This window comes from Chiloscyllium plagiosum, chromosome 29 (assembly GCF_004010195.1).
Source record: "Chiloscyllium plagiosum isolate BGI_BamShark_2017 chromosome 29, ASM401019v2, whole genome shotgun sequence".
In the NCBI taxonomy this organism is placed as follows: domain Eukaryota; kingdom Metazoa; phylum Chordata; class Chondrichthyes; order Orectolobiformes; family Hemiscylliidae; genus Chiloscyllium; species Chiloscyllium plagiosum.
In genome coordinates, this window is record NC_057738.1 from 3,761,175 (window position 1) to 3,782,823 (window position 21,649).

Genomic DNA, 21,649 nt, shown 5'->3' on the forward strand with positions numbered 1-21,649 from the left:
ACTGGGACAACATTACTATCATAGGGCAAGCCAGACAGAGAACAGCCAGGGAATTCCTAGAGGCATGGCATTCATCCACAAACTCCATCAACAAACACAATGACCTGGACCCAATATACCAACCACTACAGCGGACAGCTGAAACTGATAACCGGAAGCGGCAGGGACAGACCACTATAAACACCGGAGGAAACATCAAAGAAGCGCTTCGCAGGCGGCTCCCAAGCACTGATGATGTCGCCTAGCCAGGGGACAAAACGTTTGCAACAAAAACTTCCAGCTCGGCGAACAGAACCACAACAACGAGCACCCGAGCTACAAATCTTCGCACAAACTTTGAAAAAGAAAAAGTACTTCATAACTGAAAGGTGTTGGAAAGTAGGCTCTTTTATGCTTTTGACAGTTGCAAGAGGAGGAGGAAGAGGCCAGATGGCGTAAAGTGGAGACTTTCAATGTCCAGGACCAATAGCAGTTTGGCAGTACCACCACTGACAGTTAGTTTATTCCAAAAAGACATTGTTGCTAGACTGGGTCTGTCGCAGGTGGTGAGGGAACAAAAAGGAAGAACATTCTTGCTCTCATCCTCACCAATCTACCTGCTTCAGATGCATCGGTTCAAGACATGATCAATAAGAGTAGTTAACTCTGAAAACCTTGGAAAAAAAAAGTCTCTCCTTCATAATGAGCACACCCTCCATCGTGTTGTGTGGCACTGTCACCAAAATAAAGGGGATAGACTTCAAACAGATCTAGCAACTCAAGACTGGGCATCCATGAAGCACCGTGGGGCATCAACAGCAGTAAAACTGTATTTCAACACAACCTGCCACCAATGTCAAGGAACATCCCCCACTCTACCATTGCCATCAAGCAAGGGGATCACTCAATTAAGTGTGCAGGAGGGCCTGCCAAGGGCAGCATGAGGCATACCTAGGAAATGAGATGTCAATCTGTGAAGCTACAAAACAGGACTACTTGTGTGCTAAACAGTTTAAGCAGCAAGTTACACAGAGAGCTAAGCGATTGCACAACCAATGGATTAGATCAAAGTTTTCAAGTCGTGAATAGTGGTGGACAAGTAAACAACTCACTGGAGGTGCTGGCTCACCAGATATCTTCAATCATGGGGGAGCACAGCACATTAATGCAAAAGAGAAGGCTGAAGCATTTGCAACAGATCTCCAGCCAGACACACCATGGATGTCCAACTCATCCTCCTCCAGAGGTCCCCAGCAGCACAGGTGCCAGTGTTCAGCTAATTGATGCACTCCACTTACTATCAAGAAACAGCTGGAGGCACTGGATATTGGAAAGGCAACATTCTGGCAATATAGTACTGAAGACCCGTGCTCCAGAGTTTACCACATCCCCAGCCAAAGCTTTTCCAGCACAGCTACAACACTGGTACCTACGCAGCAATGTTGAAAATTGCCAGGTATGTCCTGTACATAAAGAGCTGGACAAATCCAATCCAGGCATTTAGTGCCCCAACAGTCTACTCTCAATCATCCATAAAGTAATGGAAGACTGAAACAAAAGGGTTCATTCAAAGAACACATGGCTCAGGTAAGCCAAAGTATATTTCATCAAATAAGAAATGTTGTTCAAACAAACCCAAGGCTCTTCGGATGACAGGTGGTAGATATTAACATTAGAAAAGAAAAAAGTACACTTTAGACAGATGTGAGACAGAAAATATATTTGAGAACTAAGAGGTGAAGCAAATAGGAATTGAGAAAAAATAGCAACAAAGGGGAACTCCAAGATCTTTTATAAGCATACAAATAGTAAAAGGAGTGGGGCCAATTAGAGATGAAAGAGGGAACTTACACATGGAGGCAGGAGACATGGCTACAATCTCAAATGAATACTTGGTATCGGTGTTTGCAAGTGAATGATGCTGCCCAGGCCATGGTGACACAAGCGTAAACACAGTGGTGACATGGGAAAAATGAGGATTAATTAGGAGGAGTCAGCATGAATTTCTTGATGAGGCTCAATGAGGTTAACACTACTGAAGTGGTAAACATGGATTTGCAGGAGGCATTTGATACAGTACCACACAACAGACCTGTCAGTAAAGTTTAGGTCATGGCATAAAAAGGACAGTAGCAATGTGGATACAAATTAGCTCAGTATTAAGAAACAGAATAATGGTCAATAGGTATTTTTGGGGCGGAGACAGGTTTATAGTGGATATCCCCAAGGATCAGCATTGGGACCTTTGCTTTTCCACATATAAAATGGATCTGGATTTTGGTGGGCAGGAGACAAATTCAAATTTTGCAGATGGCACTGAACTTGGAAAATTGTAAACGAAGATGAGGACAGTGTGGAACACCAAAAAGACACAGACAAGTTAGTGGAGTGGGTGATAGGTGGTAGATTAGTTTCAATATAGAGAAGTCAGATTTTGGCAGGAAGAACATTGTAAGAATATAAAACAGAGAATCAATTCTAAAGGAGTTGAAGGAGCTGAGGTGCACAGATCTTTTAAAGGGGCAGAACAGAGGGAAAAAACAGTTAATAAAACACTGCTCTGCTTTATTAACATAAGTACAGAGTACAAGAACAAGGAAATGATGTTGACCTTGTAGAATACACTTGTTACACCTCAGCTAGAGTACTGTGCACAGTCGTGGGCTCGACACGTAAAGATGTGAATTCATGGGCGAGTGTATAGAATTGATTAACAAAAATGGCAAAATTTTAGTTATGAGGATACACTGAAAAAAAGGAGGAAAGAGGTGAGATATAACAGGAGTTTTCAAAATCATAAGCAGGCTGGATACAATAGATAAGGAAAAGCTATTCCCGTCCGTAAAAGGAATAAGAACGAGGGGGTTGTAGACTTATTGTGATGTGCAAAAATTGCAAGAGGAGTGTGAGAAAAACAAGTTTTTCCAGATGGCAAGTATTCTGGTATGAAATGCATTGCCTGGAAAGAAATGAAGGCAGGTTCAATTGAGATATTCAAGAGTTATTTGGATGATTATTTGAATAGAAACAGCACGCACATATTCAGTGGAGAAAAAAACAGACTGGCATTAAGTAACGATGTTGCTTGAAGGGCAGTTGCAGACACGGTGGGCCATAACAATTGTGAGATTCTGTGAAAACAACATGGTACAAATCCCACCAGGCCTTCTTTCCAATCTGGCATAACAATGACATCTAAGGTGGATTAACTTTAGAACTGATGTAAATTATTATTTTTTTTAAAATCACTAGATTTGGTCAAATACTTAAAGAATCAATTCCACAGCTCATGCAATTAACATGCATGGCTTCATCAAGTGTGACAGAAAACATATTTAGACACGAACACTTTTTTAGAACTAAATAGTATCTAAATAGAGAATCGCTAAAAACCTGTATTTCAGATAATAGGTATGCTTATTCAAAAAAAAGATCTCACTGTGCATCAAATCTTATGTTTTCCTGCAAATCCACCTTAAATTTATAAAGAAATATGTTGTAGCAGCCTGTGCAAAAAAAGTTACTTAAAATATGAAAAGCAAATGATTCTTTTGAATTACAGTAAAGAAATCTCAAACGATTAAAGATTTTTGTTTCAGCTAACACAACAACAGCATTCAGAGCCAAGTTTTACATAATATAAGTAAAAAGAGCCTGTAAAATAGCCTTGTCAGTCTCCTACGACACGTGGTAGTCAACCAAATAATTTTAAATGGTACATTGAGAATCAAATGTCTTCATCTTTGACCACCTGATACCTATGTTTCATTTATTATAAATTCTGTCTTCTTTCAGAAACAAAAATCAGCAGCTACGAATTTGAAAAACAAAAATTATTCAACCAGATTTCAGACCACAATTGTGCGTCACAATGCTGGGTTTTTGTTTTTACAAGGTTACTACCATCTTGAGTTTTTTGCCCCCAGGGAGGGGGTAGTTGGCCAGGCTCCAACTAGGTTGGGTTTGAAAGACTTATGGGGCCCCATTTTGTTTACCTCAAAGGTATAATCGAAGGGGAGTAGCCAGCTAGCTGTGTAGCTAGCCTTCATTTAGATCAGAGTTTTTGATTCACTTCAGCAGAAGTGTATCTGAAGAAAGGCTGCTGGGGGAAGACCAGCCAGGTACACACTCTAACTTCAAGCCTGTAAACCCTGGTTTGTTTCATTTTTACTTTGCATTAAGGAATGTGTTTATTGAGACTACTGCAAGTACTTTCGGAACAGCATCATTAAGTCAGGATAGTCAGTCAGGTTTTGGATAGGGTAAGTTATGTGCTTTTCTAGTTTCTTTTCTTTGTGTTTCATTCTGAAATTTTGTAAATAGATTCTGTTGTTTAAAACTTGGCAGTCAGATCAGCTAATTCACTCCCGGAGTATCCACTATACACTTAACTAAAACAAATAGCAAAAATACAGTCAGGGCTACCTGCTTAAAAATGTTTTGAGGGGTCAAGCCTGGTCCAAAACAGTAGCTTCAATGTGACCACATATGGAGGAAATCCCTTACTGCGAAATCTACTGCTTCAAATCAAATCAACAAATTCTAAGATGTGGGACTAACAGCAAAGCTGAAAATAACAAGCAAAAATTTGTCTCTTCATCTTTGTTTCTGCACTATTCATCTATGAATAACTGCTCTTTACTATTTGGTTATAAGACAATAACTTGCATTTCTAAAGCAGAAAGATCCTTCAACACTCTAATGCGTGACAGGTGGAAACAAGCGTAAGGACAGGACAGAAACCTGATGTGGAATAAAGGCATTTTTTAAACTAAATTTTTCAAAATCAACCTGTCCAGAGGTGAGCATCGTCCTTTTGGCCCAGAGATAGGGAAACTACCACTGCACCATAACATCCCTTTCTAAAAAAAAATTAAGTCTCATGATAATACCAAAAAATTAAACAAGGATGTAATTAATGAGACATCAGTTTTCTTCAGGACTGATAACCAGCTATTGAGAAAGGACTCAAAGTGGAGGAGAGGAGTTACGGAAAAAGACAAAGGTAGATACCGTCTTTCCATTACACTAGTACAACACCATATTTCAAAATTGAATAGTACTATGGTCAAAATACTACTTCGGAGCATTAATGAAGCTCTTGTAACCTGGAATCAATTACTGATTCTTGAACTCATATTCCTAAGTTGTATTTAAAGGGCAAAAATGAGAGCAAACACAAGTGACTTCAACTTACAAGTGTTCAAAATTTCAAACCGACCAGCTTCATTCTTGTAAACACATACCTAAACTGTGACCATTCTTTGTGTAGAAACAGGTATTATTGATCAGATTTACGCAGCATCCAATTACATCGCCAGTTGTAAACGTTGGTCCATAAGGCTGTCCAGTTCCAGAAGAACAGAATGAATGGCCATCATCTCCATGGTAACCATATGAATGCTTATCCCAGCCTAAAACAAAAATGTTCCACATATCATTAAAGGACCAATATAATGAACACGAGTATACAATGTATACTTTTAAACATGGCTGTTCCAAACCAGTTTCAAACTAACTTTACAGCAATTAGTGAATAAATTGGCTTTTGGACTCAACATGTATGTTAATTAATTTAAAATACAGTTCTTCCAACTGATTTGAGAGGACAACTTGTTTCCTCCCTCCAGCTTCTCATCCCACTCCGAATTCTTAGTCATCAATATAATTCAGAGTTCAAGACATTAGAAACTTCAAATAAAAGTTGCCCAAAAAAGATTTTTAAATAATCAATGAAATATATTAATCAATCTCCCTTGGCATTCTGCTTCAAAGTGCAAGACCAAATGTATTTTTCAGGTAGTATCTACCTGATACTAGAAAGAGTCCAAAACTAGAAGGGATAGGTTTAAGGTGAGAGGGAAAAGATTTAAAAGGGATCTGAAGCGCAACCTTTTCCACCAAGAGGGTGGTGTGCATACAGAACCAGCTGCCAGAGGAAGTGGCAGAGCAGAGTACAATTACAACATTTAAGAGACGTTTGGAGAGGTACACAGATAGGAAAGGTATGGTGGATATAGGTCAACAGCAGATAAATGGAACTAATTCAGTTTAGAAAACCGGGTTAGCATGGAGGAGTTGAGCCAAAGGGTCGGTTTCTATGCTGTATGACTATGAGGTGATTGAAGTAATGGTCATAGGAATGTCAATGGATGTTCTTCATATGGACTACCAGAAGGCATATGATTAAGTCCCACATAAGAGATAGTTAACCAAGGTAGAAGCCAATGAACTTGAGTGTAAGTACTGATGTGACTGGGAAATTGGTTGGTTGACAAGCAACAGAAATTAGGGATATTGGATAGGTACTTAAATTGGCAAGATGTCACCAGTGGTGTCCCACAAAGGTCAGTGTTAGACCTTCAATTATTCACATTATTTATTAATGGCCTGGATAATGGCATGGAAAGGCATACATCCAATTTTGCTGATGCCACAAAATTAAATGGCATTGTATGCAGTGTATGATAACAAAATCACAAAGGAATATTGACAGATTAGGTGAATGCGCAAAACTGTAGCGAATGGAGTTTAATGTAAGCAAGTGTGAGACAATCCATGTTGGTCCACAAAAAGAAGGATCGATCATGGTACTTTCAGATGGTACAAAGTTAAATACAGTGGCTGCCCAAAGAGATTTGAGAGTTCAAGTTAACTGATTTTTAAAAATGTTACAAATAATCAAGAAAGCTAATGCCATTCTTTATATCTCGAGGAAAGAAGTATAAGAATATAGTTGCACTGCAGCTATACAAAACACTAGTTAGATCCCACTTGGCATACTGTGAACAGATTTGGACACCACACCTTAGGACGTACGTATGGGACCTTAAAGGGAGCACAATATCAGCTTACAAGAATGATTTTTAAAAATGAAAATTGTGGACGCTGCATAACTGAAACAAAAACCAAAATTGCTCAACAATCTCAGCAGGTCTGACAGTATCTGTAGAGACAGAGTTAATGTTTCAGGTCCAGTGACCCTTTCTCTCTAGATGCTGCCAGACCCCCTGAGATTGTAACCAAAACAGAAATTGCTGGACAAGAATGATACTGGACTTCAGGGGTTAAGCTTCCACTGAGGAGGGATTCTACAGCCAGAGGGATAGTTTAAAAATTAGGGCCAGACTGTAAAGAGATGTTAGTAAGCACTTCTACACACAAAAGATGGTAAAGATTTGGAACACACTTTCACGAATGGCAGTGGATGCTAGATCAGTTGTAATTTCAAATCTGAGATAGATAAATTTTATTAAGCAATAGGTTTAAGGAATATGGGACAAAGGTAGATATCTAAAGTTAGGCCACAGATTATTCATTATCGCACTGAATGGCAGAACACACCCGAAGTCTGAATGGCCTACTCTTCTTTCTATGTTCCATCAATTTTTGTATCATCTGCAAATCTACTAATCAACTCTCAACCACTTTTACATACCACCAACAATAAAAGCCTTAACAATGATTCTGTGGGACCCCACTGGAAACAGACCTCCAGTTGGAAAAATGCCTCTCAGCCATTACTCTGTTCCAGTCACTCAGCCAACTGTATCTAATTTGCCAATTTTCCTTGGAACCCATAGACTTTTACCTATGCTGTCTGTCATGTTGGACCTTCACAAAAGAAATACTTGCTGAAGTCCAAGTAGACTACATCAAAAGCATTACCCTCATGTGCAAATCTGGTCACCTCTTCAAAAAACAAAACTCAAACCAAGCTGGTCAGACATGACATCCGTCAACAAAACCATGCTGACTTTTCTTGATTAATCCCGGCCCTTGCAAATGCAAATTATTTCGGTCCTTCAGAATCGTTTTCAATAGCTTCCCCATCACTGAGGTTAAACTGACCAGCTTTGCCCCGTTCTTGAATAATGGTACCATATTTTCTGTCCTCCAGAGAGGAACTGAAAGTGTTTGGAAGTGTCCTGATTATTTCATACCGTGTCTCAGTCAACAACCTGGGTTACATTTATCCAGCTCTGGAGAGTTATCTATTTTCAACTTTGCCAGACCATTCAGAACCTTTCTGTCTATGCTATGTCTTTAATTGCATCACAGACTTCCTCACCTAGGGGCTTCTGCTGTTTTAAGCCCTTGGTAGATGCGATAAGCCTCCACTTTCTTAATCTAATGCCACATATCCCTTGATAACCAGAATTTGATGGTACCACCCCTTTACTTTGTTGGAATAGGTTGGCACTGTTGTCTCCATATTTCTTTCTTGAACATATTGCACTGTTCCAAGATAGATTACCTAGAAGTATTGCTCTGGTCAATTTTCGCCAAACCATATCTGATCTTATTAAAACAGCCTTCCCTCATTTTAAAACTTAGATTTTAAGCCCATTCTTCTCCTTTCCCCATAATATCTTCAATCTAATGGAATCATGATCATGGTCTGTGAAATGTTCCTCTTCTGATAGTTCAACCACTCTACCAGCTTAGTTGCTTAAGAATTAAATCCAGGGCTGCTGCCTTCGCATGAGGTCTTCTCCATATTGACTTAAAAAACTGTCCTGAATGCATTTTTAAAATTCCACTTCCTTCAAACCTTTCACACAATGACTACTCCAGTTAATGTTGTGGAAGCTGAAATCCCCTATCACTACTCAATTATTTTTACATTTCCACGAAATTTGCCTACATATCTATCTGCTCTTCTATTTCTCTCATTTGGGAGCCTATAGTTTTCTGTGATTGTTCGTTTTTGGTTAAGTTCCAACCATATGGCTTCATTTAGAAATATAGAAGATAGGAACAGGAGGAGGCCATTCAGCCCATCGAGCCTGCTCTGCCATTCATCACAATCATGGCTGACTGTTCAAATGACCGGCCTAATCCTGCTTTCTTCCCATAATCTTTGATCCCATTCTCCTAAGTGCTATTTCTAGCTGCCTCTTGAATACATTCAATGTTTCTGCGCCAACTACTTTCTGTGGTAATGAATGCAACAGGCTCACCATTTTTGAGTGAAGAAATGTCTCATTGCTGTCCTAAATGGTGCACCCTGAATCCTCAGACTGTGACCTCTGGTTCTGGACACACCCATCACTGGGAACATCCTCCCTGCATTTACCCTGAATAGCCCTGTTAGAATTTTCTAAGTCTCTATGAGATCCCTCCTCACTCACCTGAACTCCAGTGAAAATAATCCTAACCGAGTCAAACTCGCTTCCTACATCAGTCCCACCGTCCCCAAAATCAACCCAGTTACTGCACTCCCCTCAAGAGAAAGAGCATCCTTCCCCAGAAAGAGACCTAAATTGCACACAATATTATAGGTGTGACTTCACCAAGGCCCTATATAACTGCAACATATCCCTGTTCCTGTATTCAAAACCTCTCACAATGAAGGGCCAATATACCATCTGCCTTCTTTACTGCCTGCTGCACATTCATGCCTACCTTCAGCAACTGGTGCACTTCCAAGATGTCATCCTTCCTTACTGCTGTAATAGATTCCCTGGTCAAAATTGTGACACAAACTCCTTTTTTACTTCCTTTCCTGTTTCATCTGCAAACCCACTATCCTGGAAAATTGAGTTGCTAATTGCTCCTCTCTCAACCAAGTTTCAGTTACTACAATGACACCATACCCCATATTTTAATTTGTGCCCTCAACTCAACTGCTCTGTTCATCAGACTCCTTGCATTAAAATAAATACCAATCAAACTTGCTAAATTCCCTTGTGCCTTAACTGGCTTAACCTTCCTTACTTGCTGTCACTTCTAACTTTAGCTATTCATCTTTTTCTGCTGAGCATTCTCAAAATGTCCTGCAGCCATTCAGTGACATCCCTGACCCTGGCACCAGGGAAGCAACATCCAATCCTATAGTCTCTTTGGCAGTCACAGAAATGTCTGCTTTCCATCAATATGTGGATGTTTCTACAACAGAATGAGCAAAATTAGATCTTCTTTTGGACATTAAGGTAGAACAGGTGCTGAAGTAAAAGTAGGGGAATGCTTTGAGTCTAGCGATCATAATTCTATTAGTTTCAAAACAGTTATGGAAAAGGTTAAGCCTTCCACAAATTGTAAAGTTTTTAATTGGAGTAAGGCAAATTTTAATGGTATGAGATAATAACTTTCAAATGTTGATTGGAGTAGACTGTTCACAGGTAAAAGGCTGTGTGACAAGTGGGAGGAGTTTAATAATACGATAATGAGAGTTCAGAGATATTTTGTTCCTGTAGAGTGAAGGACAAGTGTGGTAAGATTAAGGAACAATGGATGAATAAAGAGGTCCCAGTCAAGAATAAAAGAATCTTATTTTAGATATAACCAACTTGGTTCAACTGAATTTCTTTATCAAGTGTAGGGGCATTCTTAAGAGAGAAATCAGGAAGGCAAAGAGAGGTTATGAAATAAAATTGGCAGATAAAGTTAGGAATAATCCGAAGAGATTTTACAATTACGTTAACAGCAAGAGGGTAACTAGAGAGGGGGTACGGGCTCTTAAAGGTCAAAGTCATTGTCTTTGTGCTGAACTTCAGGAGTTGGGAGAAATACTAAATGAATATTTCACATCAGTTTTTACTGTGGAGAAAGAAATGGAGACCAGAGAATGCAGAGAAATAAACTTTAATGTTTTAAAAACAATTCACACTACAGAAGAGGAAATTCAGGAAGTCTCAGAGAATATAAAGGTAGATAAATCTCTAGGACCTGATCTAATGTTTCCCAGAACATTGTGGGAAGAAAGAGGGGAAATTACAAGACCCCTTGCAGAAATCTTTGTATCATCTGTACGGATAAGGTGTCTGATGATTGGAGGGTACCTTTAAGAAACGCAAGGAGAAACCAGGGAACTACAGACCTGAGTCTGGCTTTGGTTTTGGGTAAATTGTTGGAGGTGATTATAAAAAAATAGGATTTATGGATATTTAGAAAGGCAAAAACTGATTAGGGACAGCCAGCATGGTTTTGTGCAAGGTAAATTGCCTTAAAAACCTGAGTTTTTTTGAGGAAGTTACCAAAAAAGGTTGATGGTGGCAGAGCAGTAGATGTTGTTTATTTGGATTTTAGTAAAGCCTTTGACAAGGTTCCACATGGTAGACTAATTAGTAAAAGTCAGGTCACATGGGATTCAGGGTGAGCTTGCCAATTGAATACGTAATTGGTTTAAGAACAGAAGACAGTAATGGTGGAGGGATGCTTTTCTGACTGGAGGCCTGTGACCAGCGGTGTTCCACGGGGATCGGTTCTGGGTCCTCTTATGTTTGTCATTTATCAAAATAATTTGGATAAGATAGAAGACGTGGTTAGAAAGTTTGCAGACGACACCAAAACTGGTGGCAATCTAGACAGTGAAGAAGATTTTCTAAGATTACAAAGGGATCTTGATCAAATTGGTCAAGAAAATGGCAGATGGAGTTCATTCTGGATAAATGAGAGGTATTGCATTTTGGTACAACAAACAAGTGTAGGACTTATACAATTTATGGTAGAGCCTTGGATAGTATTGTAGAACAGAGCGACTTAGGGGTGCAAGTACATAATTCTTTGAAGTTTGCATCACATATAGACAGGGTGGTTAAAAAGGCATTTGACAGGCTTGCCTCCATTGTCAATAAGTTTGGTGCTGGAAAAGCACAGCTGGTCAAGTAGCATCTGAGGAGCAGGAGAGTCAATGTTTCGAGCATAAGCTCTTCGTTGCTCAGTCCTTTGAGTTTAGGAGTTGAGAAGTCAATGTTGAGGTTGTATATGACATTTTTGAGGCCTCTTCTGGATAACACTGTGTCTAGTTCAGTCACCCAATTATAGGATGGATATTATCAAGCTGGAGGGGGTTCAGAAGAGAGTTACGAGGATGTTGGCGGGTATGGAAGGTTTGAGTTTTAAAGAAAACCTGGATAGGCTGGGACTTTTTCACTGGAGCATAAGAGGTTGACAGGCGATCTAATATAACATTGAGAGGGAGTTAATGGTAATTGTCCTTTCCCTAAGTTGGGGGATTTCAAGACTGGGGGCACATGTTTAAGGTGAGAGAGATTGAAAAAAGGCAGGAGGCAAACTTTTGGGATGTACATGGGAACTAGATTACCTGACCCTAATATTTAAAACCTTAAAAATCATCTCCTACTTGTTGCTGGAATTCAAAATTAAGGCCCACGTTCCAGAGGACTGAACTGACTTAGTTGACTTGACTGGTCTCAAGATTGAAAAGGGAAATGGTCAAAGCAAGATAGAGAGAGCAGTTGAAACAATAAGTCAGAATACATCAGAAGCATCCATCCTGCTCCACCTCTTTTTCAGATGTTCATTAGCTGTGAATGTTTCAGGTTCCAAAGTTATAATGGTTTATACATTGGGTTTGTATGGAAGACAACCTGAAAATAAAGCACCTACCTGGTAATCTGTTCATGTTGACACCTTGAGCAGAAAGGCCAATGCCCATGTACCTGTAAGAACATTACTCTTAATTTTTTCAGTCAATTAGGTTCACATAATTATTTTGCTGCACAACATTTTTGACATTAGGATAATTGCATTAAATTCAGAGATTACCCCAATGCTGATAAATTTGATTTACAATATACTGCTGTTGGCAGCTGATCTTGGCACCATGCAGTAGTATTAATACACCAAGTGTGGAATCATACCCAAGAGACATGCCACTAGAGGCAGGAGTGCCATGACAGTGAGACAGCAGATGGTCACTATATTTTATAGCTAGCCATTTTCACATTCATACCCTCTTGATTTTCCTTCGCCAATTGGAAAAATTGCAATCAAAAACTAAAAACTTTGAATTACATATCTTTTTAGTTAATCTATTCAAACTTAGAAGAGATACTCTAGCATCCATCAGTAACGACATGCATTACTACTGCTAGCAAAGCACAAAACCAAACAAGATAGAAGAGACATTTAACATCAACAACACCCTCACAGGCATAAAGTTCACCAAGGAGGAAGAAACCAACAACAAACTCACAGTGGACGTCACAGTCGAAAGAACGGACAATGGAGAACTACAAACCTGCATTTACAGAAAACCGACAAACACTGACCAAATACTTAACTACACCAGCAACCATCCCAACACACACAAACGAAGCTGTATCAGAACACTATTCCAACAAGCCACCTCAGACGAATTTCGGAAAACAGAGGAGAACCACCTATACAACGTATTCAAGAAGAACGGATATTCAAATAATACAGTCCGCAGATTTGGACTGCAGTGGGTGGCACAGTGGTTAGCACTGCTGCCTCACAGCGCCAGAGACCCAGGTTCAATTCCTGCCTCAGGCGACTGTGTGGAATTTGCACATTCTCCCCGTGTCTGCGTGGGTTTCCTCCGGGTGCTCCAGTTTCCTCCCACAGTCCAAAGATGTGCAGGTCAGGTGAATTGGCCATGCTAAATTGCCTGTAGTGTTAGGTAAGGGGTAAATGTAGGGGTATGGGTGGGTTACGCTTTGGCGGGTCGGTGTGGACTTGTTGGGCCAAAGGGCCTGTTCCCACACTGTAATGTAATGTAATGTAATCTAATCTAATTCCTCAAGAACAAACCACGACAAGCAGACCAAAAACAGCCAGAAACCCTAACCACCTTACCATACATCAAAGAAGTTTCAGAAATGACAGCCAGACTACTAAGACTCCTTGGAATCCTAGTAGTACACAAACCCACCAACACTCTCAAACAAAAACTAACAAACTTAAAAGACCCAGTACAACCCATGGACAAATCAATGTCATCTACAAAATTCCATGCAAGAACTGACAGAAACACTATGTAGGACAAATAGGAAGAAGGTTAGCCACCAGGATACACGAACACCCACTAGCCACAAAAAGACAACCCTCTCTCCCTCGTAGCCCTACACACGGATGAAAAAAAACGCTATTTCGACTGGGACAACACATCTATCCTGGGACAGGCTAAGCAAAGACATGCCAGAGAATTCCTAGAGGCCTGGCACTCCGACCACATCGATCTAGATACCATCTATCAACTCCCCAGAAAACAAACAGGAAATGACATCACCACAAACCCCAGGAACCCCATCCAGGACAAACATATAAACAGAAAGCAGGAGACAACAGCTTCGCTTCACTTGGAGGTCGCCACTGATGATGTTACCTAGCCAGGTAATGAAACGTCTGGATATCAAACCTACAGCTCAGCGAGTAAACCTACACCCTAAACCTCAACCTGAGCTACAAATCTTCACAAACCTAGCAAAGTGGATCTAAATAATGTAAATGTAACGTTTCAGGTGTGAAGTGGGTTCCATACACTTCATAAAAACTGGAAGAACTGTGGACGTTGTAAATCAGAAACAAAAATAGAAGTTGCTGAAAAAGCTCAGCAGGTCTGACAGCAACTATGAAGAAAAATCAGAATTAATGTTTCGGGTCCGGTGAGCCTTCCTCAAAACTGATGGTAGTCAGGAAAATGTTGGTTTATATGCAGAAGATGGGTGGGGGAGTTGGTAAGGAGTAAACAAAAGCCCAAAGAGAAGATCTGTCCAACTGTTATTCTCTATGGGTTCTATCCCCACCTATTGTTTATTCCTTACCCATTCCCCTCACCCTATCTTCTGCATATAAACCAGCATTTTCCTCGATACCATCAGTTCTGAGAAAGGATCACTAGACCAGAAACGCTAACTCTGATTTTCCTTCACAGATGCTGCCAGGTCAGAGCTTTTCCTGCAACTTCTGTTTGTGTTCCATCACACTCCTGACTTTTGCTTGGAGATGGTGGACAGGCTTTCATGTGTCAGAGGAAAGTTAGTAGCTGTACGATTCCTACCCTTGTAGCCACAGTATTTATATAGTCCAGTTCAGTTTCTGATCATAGAGTTAGCCATATAGCATGGAAACAGACCCTTTAATCCAACTCATCCATGTCAACCAGATACCCTAAATTAATCTAGTCCCATTTGCCAGCATTTGTCCAGTGATAAATCTCAATTGCAATTCAGTAATGGTGGCACCATTCAACATCATGAGGTTAGATTCTCTAGTGTGGCGCAAATAATACTTGCCACTTGTTAGCCCGAACCTGGATACTATCCAGATATCGCTGCCTTTAGACATTATCTGCTTCTGTATCTGAGAACTTGCGAAAGCTACTGATCATGAATCAGCAAACATTCCCACTTCTAACCTTATGGAATGAAGGTCATTGATGAAGCAGCTGAAGATGTTTGGGCCTAGGATGCTGTGGAGAATTGCCTGCAGACATGCTGTGGAGCAGAGATGACTGACTTCCAACAATCATTAACATCTTCCTTTATGCCAGGTATGACTCAACCAGCAACAAACTTTCCTCCCAGTTCCCACCGGCTCCAGTTTTGCTAACACTCCTTCATGCCACATTCAGTCAAATGTAGCCTTAATGCCACTTTCACCTCACCTCTGGACTTCACATCGTGAGCATTCAAAGAAAATGATAATTAGGAACACCATCAACTGCAAGTTCCGTTCTCAGGCAGTCACCACCCTGACTTGGAAATTTATTGCTATTCCTTCAGGTCGCTATCAAAATCCTGGAACTCTTACTCATGGCATTGAGTATTTACCTACAGTACGTGGACTGCAACAGTTCCAGAAGGCAGTTCACCAGCCACTTCAAGGGCAACTAGGGATAGCAATAAATGCTGGTTCAGCCAGCACACCCATATTGCAATTGAATAAAAAATAAATAATTAAATTAATTAATGGAAAACCATAACCATCTATGCTGTGGTTATAAATCAACAGAAATCAAGATTCTACAGTATGGTTGTTGAGCCCTATTCTAAGCATAGGGATACATTAGGAAGTGATCAGGTGATTGACTAGAAAATAGTAGCATTTGGGAGAAATAACACAAAGGTGATTTGTGCGTCCTGGGAAAAAACATGCAGCAAGTGTTTGCTGTTGCTCAGGATTGAACTGACAAGCAGCCAGAGTCACTATGGAGCAAACAGAAGGATGAAAATTGCTCAGGTTTCTTCCAGGTGGTGGTCAGTCCTCACTACAGAGGATTCCGGAGGATAGGAACTAGGTGGCCTCATGGCTGGCAGGAAAAAGCAGGCAGTAAAAGACATCCTCTAGGATGAGACCTCACAGGAGGTCGACAGCACCTAACAGTAATGTGGGAGGTGAAGAAATGCACAGACAGCACACCAAGTACAGAAATGCAGTGGTCATAGAAAATTCAGCAATCAGAAAATTGAGGATGTTTTTGTAAAGTAATTTACAATCAAGTTCCACGTGGTCTATTGTCTTCCTCCTACATGACACTATGGAAGGGGTGCAGAACAGTTTAAAGGGAAATAAACAAGAGGGACAACAATAAGTTATGGCTCACGTGGGAAAAGAAGACATAGAAAAAGGATTGAGGCTGTGCTGAATTCCAATTAAAGAGCAGGTCCAACATAGGAATAATTGTTGAATGGGATCCAAAACCAGAACCTTCGATGACAAAATAGATTAAAATAAGACAGAAAATGAAAGCTTAATGATAAATAAGGTGCATAATACTTCAGGGAATCTAGGTGAAAATAGAAAAAGTGCCAGAGGAGATCTAATAGGGAATGAGGAGCTGGGAGAATGAGTATAGATTGGCAGCTTTCGCAAGGAACACAGCAGTCTTTTTAAAAACAACAATTTTTGTAAAAAAACACTGAGTTTGCCAAACCAACTGGGCCCCAAAAAGGTCTACTTGTGGAGACAAAACATGGTTGCTGTACTAAAATGAATATTTTAACATCTTTTCAATTGGAAGAGGATGCTGTCAATGTCACAGAAAAAAAGTGGTAATGGAGAAATTCAACAGGATAAAAACAAGGAGGTACTGAAAAAGTTGGAAATAATGCCTGAGGACTACAAATATTACATCTCTGATTAGAACAGAGAAGACAACATCAGTAACTACAGGTTAGTCAGCTTTATGTCAGTCATGGGGAAATTTGCAAAGACCGTAATCCCACATGGAGAAAGATAGCCAAAGATATGTAAAGAGGTAGTAATCCTTTCTAAATATCTATAGAAATGCTATGTGTTAACAAAGTAAACATTGGTCCTACAGAAAGTGAGTCTAGGGAACAAATGATAGAAAATAAGGAGACGATGGTGAATTGAACATGTACTTTGCATTGATCTGTGCTGTGAAATATGGAAGAAAGATCCCAAATACAGCTGTAATTCAGGAACTTGAAAGGAAGAAGAAATGAAAGAAAATTGCAACCAATGATACCATTGGAGCTGCAGACTGACAAGTCCCAGGGTCCTGATCCACTTCATCATCCGGTCTGACATGAAGTGGATAGTGAGGTAATTAATGCATTGGTTCTAATATTCCAAAATTAGATTCTTAGAAGAACACACCCTGGTCCAGAGAACAGGTTATATTAGACTTGGCATTGTCCAATGATGAGGAGGTGCCAGTGTTGGACTGCGGTGGACAAAGTTAAAAATCGCAACACCAGGCTGTAAGTCCAACAGGTTTATTTGGAAGTACTAGCTTTTGGAGCACTGCTCCGTTGTCAGTGGGGCAAGATTATAAGACAGAATTTATAGTGTGGTCTTAACAATTGTGTGTTACGATCCGCCCACTAGCTACTTGACGAAGGAGCAGCACTCCAAAAGCTAGTACTTCCAAATAACCTATTGGACTACAGCCAATTGTGAGTTTTTTAACAATGTACAATGAGATAGCATTAATGACCTCAGTGAAGTTTAAGCGAGGGGGGACTGGATCCAAGACTAATATTCTAAACTTAAATACGTGCAATTATAAATGCCATGAAAGCAGAATTTGCTAAACTAAACTGGCAAATTAGGCAAAGGATACATCAAAAAAGATGAAACTGTAGACATTTAAAGGAATATTTCAAAATAGAGGTATTCAAAGACGAAAGAAAAATTCCAAGAGGATGACCCATCACATGTGGCTAACTAAAAAAGTTAGTGTCAAACTTAAAGAAAAATTATATAACTGTGCTAAGATGGATGGCAGGTCAGAATACTGGACAGAATATAAACATAAGCAAAGCATTACTAAAAGATTAATAAAGAGTGAAAAAGTAGAGTATGCGAAAAAGTTAAGAAATAAAGAGAGACAGAAAAGTTGTTATACATATTTAAAAAGGAAACAAAAAAAGAGACAGAGCACTGGTCCTATGAAGTGTAATTGCAAAGAATTAATAATGGAAATTAAGGATATGGGAGGATTTTAAGTAGTGACTAGTAAGAGAGTTGATGTGTTTTTTTCCAATTTTCTAAAATTCCGTAGATTCGTGAAGAGTTCCATCAAATTGGAAAGTAATGAACGTGATTCAAAAATAGAGGGAGACAAAGCAGGAAACCACAGGTCTTTACTTAATACAGAAAAAGTGTTAAAAGCTATCGTCAATGACATTATAGCAAGGTATTGAGATAAATTCATGGCAATCTGGCAAAGTCAACACGGTTTTGTAAAAAGGAAATCATGCTTCATGAAGTTATCAAAATTCCTTCAAGAAGAGACTGCTGGATGGCTAGAGAAATTGAGGTTTTGGTCAAGAATAACAAGGAAGCATATGTCAGGTATAGACAGCAGGGATAGAGTTAATCCCTCGAAGAGCATAAAGTAGGAATATATTTAAAAGGGAAATCAGGAGGGCAAAAAGGGGCCATGAGATAGCTTTGGCAAATAGGGCTAAGGAGAATCCAAAAGAGATTCTACAAATACATTAAGGACAAAAGAGTAACAAAAGGAAAGAACAGGACCCCTCAAAGATCAGCAAGGCTATCTATGTGTGGAGCTGCAAGAGACTGGCGAGATACTAAATGAGTATTCTGCATCAGTGTTTACTGTGGAGAAAGATATGGAAGATAGAGAACGTGGGGAAACAAATAATGACGTCTTGAAAAATGTCCATATTAGAGGTGGTGGTGCTGGACATCTTAAAACACAAAGGTGGATAAATCCCTGGGATCTGATCAGGTGCACCCTAGAATTCTGTGGGAAGCTAGGGATGTGATTGATGGGCCCCTTGCTGAGATATTTGGATCATCGATAGCCACAGCTGAGGTGCCGGAAGACTGGAGGTTGAGTAACGTGGTGCCACTATTTTAAAAACATGGTAAAGAAAAGCCAGGGAACTATAGACAGGTGAGCCTGACATCAGTGGTAAGCAAGTTATCAGATGGAATCCTGAGGGACAGGATTTACATATATTTGGAAAGGCAATTGCTGATTAGGGACCGCCAATATGACTTAGTGTGTGGGAAATCACTTCTCACTAATTTGATTGAGATTTTCGAAGCAGCAATGAAGAGAATTGACGAGAGTGTTGGATGTGATCTATGTGGACCTTAGTAAGGTGTTCAATAAGGTTCCCCATGGCAGACTGGTTAGCAAGGTTAGATCACACGGAATACAGGGAGAACGAGCCATCTGGATACAGAACTGGCTCAAAAGGCAAAAGATAGAAAAGGTGGTAGCAGAGGGTTGCTTTTCAGACTGGAAGCCTGTGACCAGTGGTGTGCCACAGGGATTGGTGCTGGGTCCACTGCTTTTAATCATTTATATAAATGATTTGGATGAGAGTATAGGAGGTCTAGTTAGTAAGTTTTCAGATGACAACAAAACTGGAGGTGCAGTGGACAGCATAGAAATTCAGCATTACAACAGGATCTTGATCAGATGGGCCATGAGCCAAGGAGTGAAAGATACGGAGTTTAATTTAGATAAATTAAACTCCGTATCGTGGGCGGCACGGTGGCCCAGTGGTTAGCACTGCTGCCTCACAGCGCCTGTAGACCCGGGTTCAATTCCCGACTCAGGCGACTGACTGTGTGGAGTTTGCACATTCTCCCCGTGTCTGCGTGGGTTTCCTCCGGGTGCTCCGGTTTCCTCCCACAGTCCAAAGATGTGCGGGTCAGGTGAATTGGCCATGCTAAATTGCCCGTAGTGTTAGGTTAAAGGGGTAAATGTAGGGGTATGGGTGGGTTGCGCTTCGGCGGGTCGGTGTGGACTTGTTGGGCCGAAGGGCCTGTTTCCACACTGTAAGTAATCTAATCTAATCTAATCATCTAATCTAAATGCGAGGGGCTGCATTTTGGAAAGGTAAATCAGGGCAAGACTCGGGAGTGTTGCTGAACAAAGAGACATTGGAGTGCAGGTTCATTGTTCCTTGAAAATTGAGTCCCACGTAGACAGGATAGTGAAGAAAGCGTTTGGTATGCTTGCTTTTCTTGGTCAGTGTATTAACTATACGAGTTGGGAAGTCAAGTTGAGGCTGTACAGTACCTTGGTTAGGCCACTTTTGGAATACTGCATGCAATCTGGCCTCCCGGCTATTAGAAAGTTGTTGTTAAAGTTGAAAGGGTTCAGAAAAGATTTACAAACATGTTGCCAGGCTTGGAGCAATGGGGAGTTGCTGAATAGGCTGGGGTTACTTTCCCTAGATCATTAGAGACAGAGAGGTTTATAAAATCATGAGAAAGATTTAAAAGGGACCTAAGGTGCAGCTTTTTCACGTAGGGGGTGGTGAGTGTATGGAATGAGCTACCAGAGGAAGTGGAGGCGACTGGTACAAATACAAAATTTATAACAGCATCTGGATGGGTATATGAATAGGAAGGGTTTAGAGGGATACGGAATACAATGTGGGAAATAGAATACAATGTCAGAAAACATGAAACTGTCCATTTCGGTATGTTATGAAGTGAAGATCGACACCCCCCCCCCCCCAAACAGACAACTAAAACCAAAACACCCAGAGAGGCTCGTCCCAATCTGTTAGTTGTAGTATCACAACTGATAAAACCTACCTTTCACCACCCCCCACCCTCAATCTCTTCTAAAGGAGTGGTTAAATTAAATGAAATCCATTCACTCACTCTATAATCAATAAGTAACAATTTATTTACCCAATTCCAACAGTGAACAAATGAACTGAACAATTTCCCTCTAACTATTAACTATTCCTCAATAAATCAAAATTCTAATAGTTTGCTGTTCCATTAAATACAAAAAAAAATTAGAACTTAGTCTCTTCAAATTACAGCCAAGGTACATCTTCCGGAATGCTCTGCACCCTCTCCGCTGATCTTCTTTAACAAACGCTTTCTTGTATCAGGAACACCTCTCTCCATTGAATTCTGGTGTCAGGAATATCAGCTATGAGTGGCGGCGTACTTTTAGTCAGGTGATGGTTACTCTAATCTCTTCAGATGGCAGTTTCCTCTCTGCCAATTTTCAAATGCCCTCTTCTTTTATACTCTTGATGACCTATTAATTTCTTTATAACTGGATTGGTTCTAGGTTGTCAAAACCATCACATTTAAATTTAACTGGTCCTTAGTGTCCAAGTGCCTGGTTTAAATTAATTGGCTAAATTTAAAAATCTGTTGCCTTGGCAAAACTGCGGCTTTGCCTGCTAACCGTACAGCCTTTTGATACAAATGTTTCAATTCGAGCAGCTTCAACTAACAAGCTGCTGCCCACAGAAACTCCTTTCCAAATCACTAAGCATAGGAAAAAAACACACCTTTTAAAAAGGGATCACGCAATCATCCCCCTCCTATTATTTTACAGCATCAAATTCTAACAATCTTCCAATCCAGAAATACTCTACTCAACTTCGCAACAGGTAGACAGAGCGCTGAGATGCAGAGGGATCTGGATGCCTTCATGTATGAACCTCCAAATATGCAAGTTTGACAAGGACAGCTA

The 21,649-nt window shown here is 40.2% G+C and overlaps 1 protein-coding gene across 2 annotated transcripts in view; it reads right to left on the reverse strand.

Moving 5' to 3' along the window:
- ranbp9 (RAN binding protein 9) overlaps positions 1-21,649 on the reverse strand; it is a 98,490-nt gene that overhangs the window by 50,951 nt on the left and 25,890 nt on the right. For both annotated transcript variants that reach the window (XM_043719041.1, XM_043719042.1), the window contains exons 3-4: positions 12,334-12,386; positions 5,226-5,393 (exon numbers count right to left, since the gene is read on the reverse strand). In XM_043719041.1, coding sequence (XP_043574976.1) covers positions 5,226-5,393; positions 12,334-12,386 — 221 coding nt within the window. The remainder of the gene's footprint in view (positions 1-5,225; positions 5,394-12,333; positions 12,387-21,649) is intronic.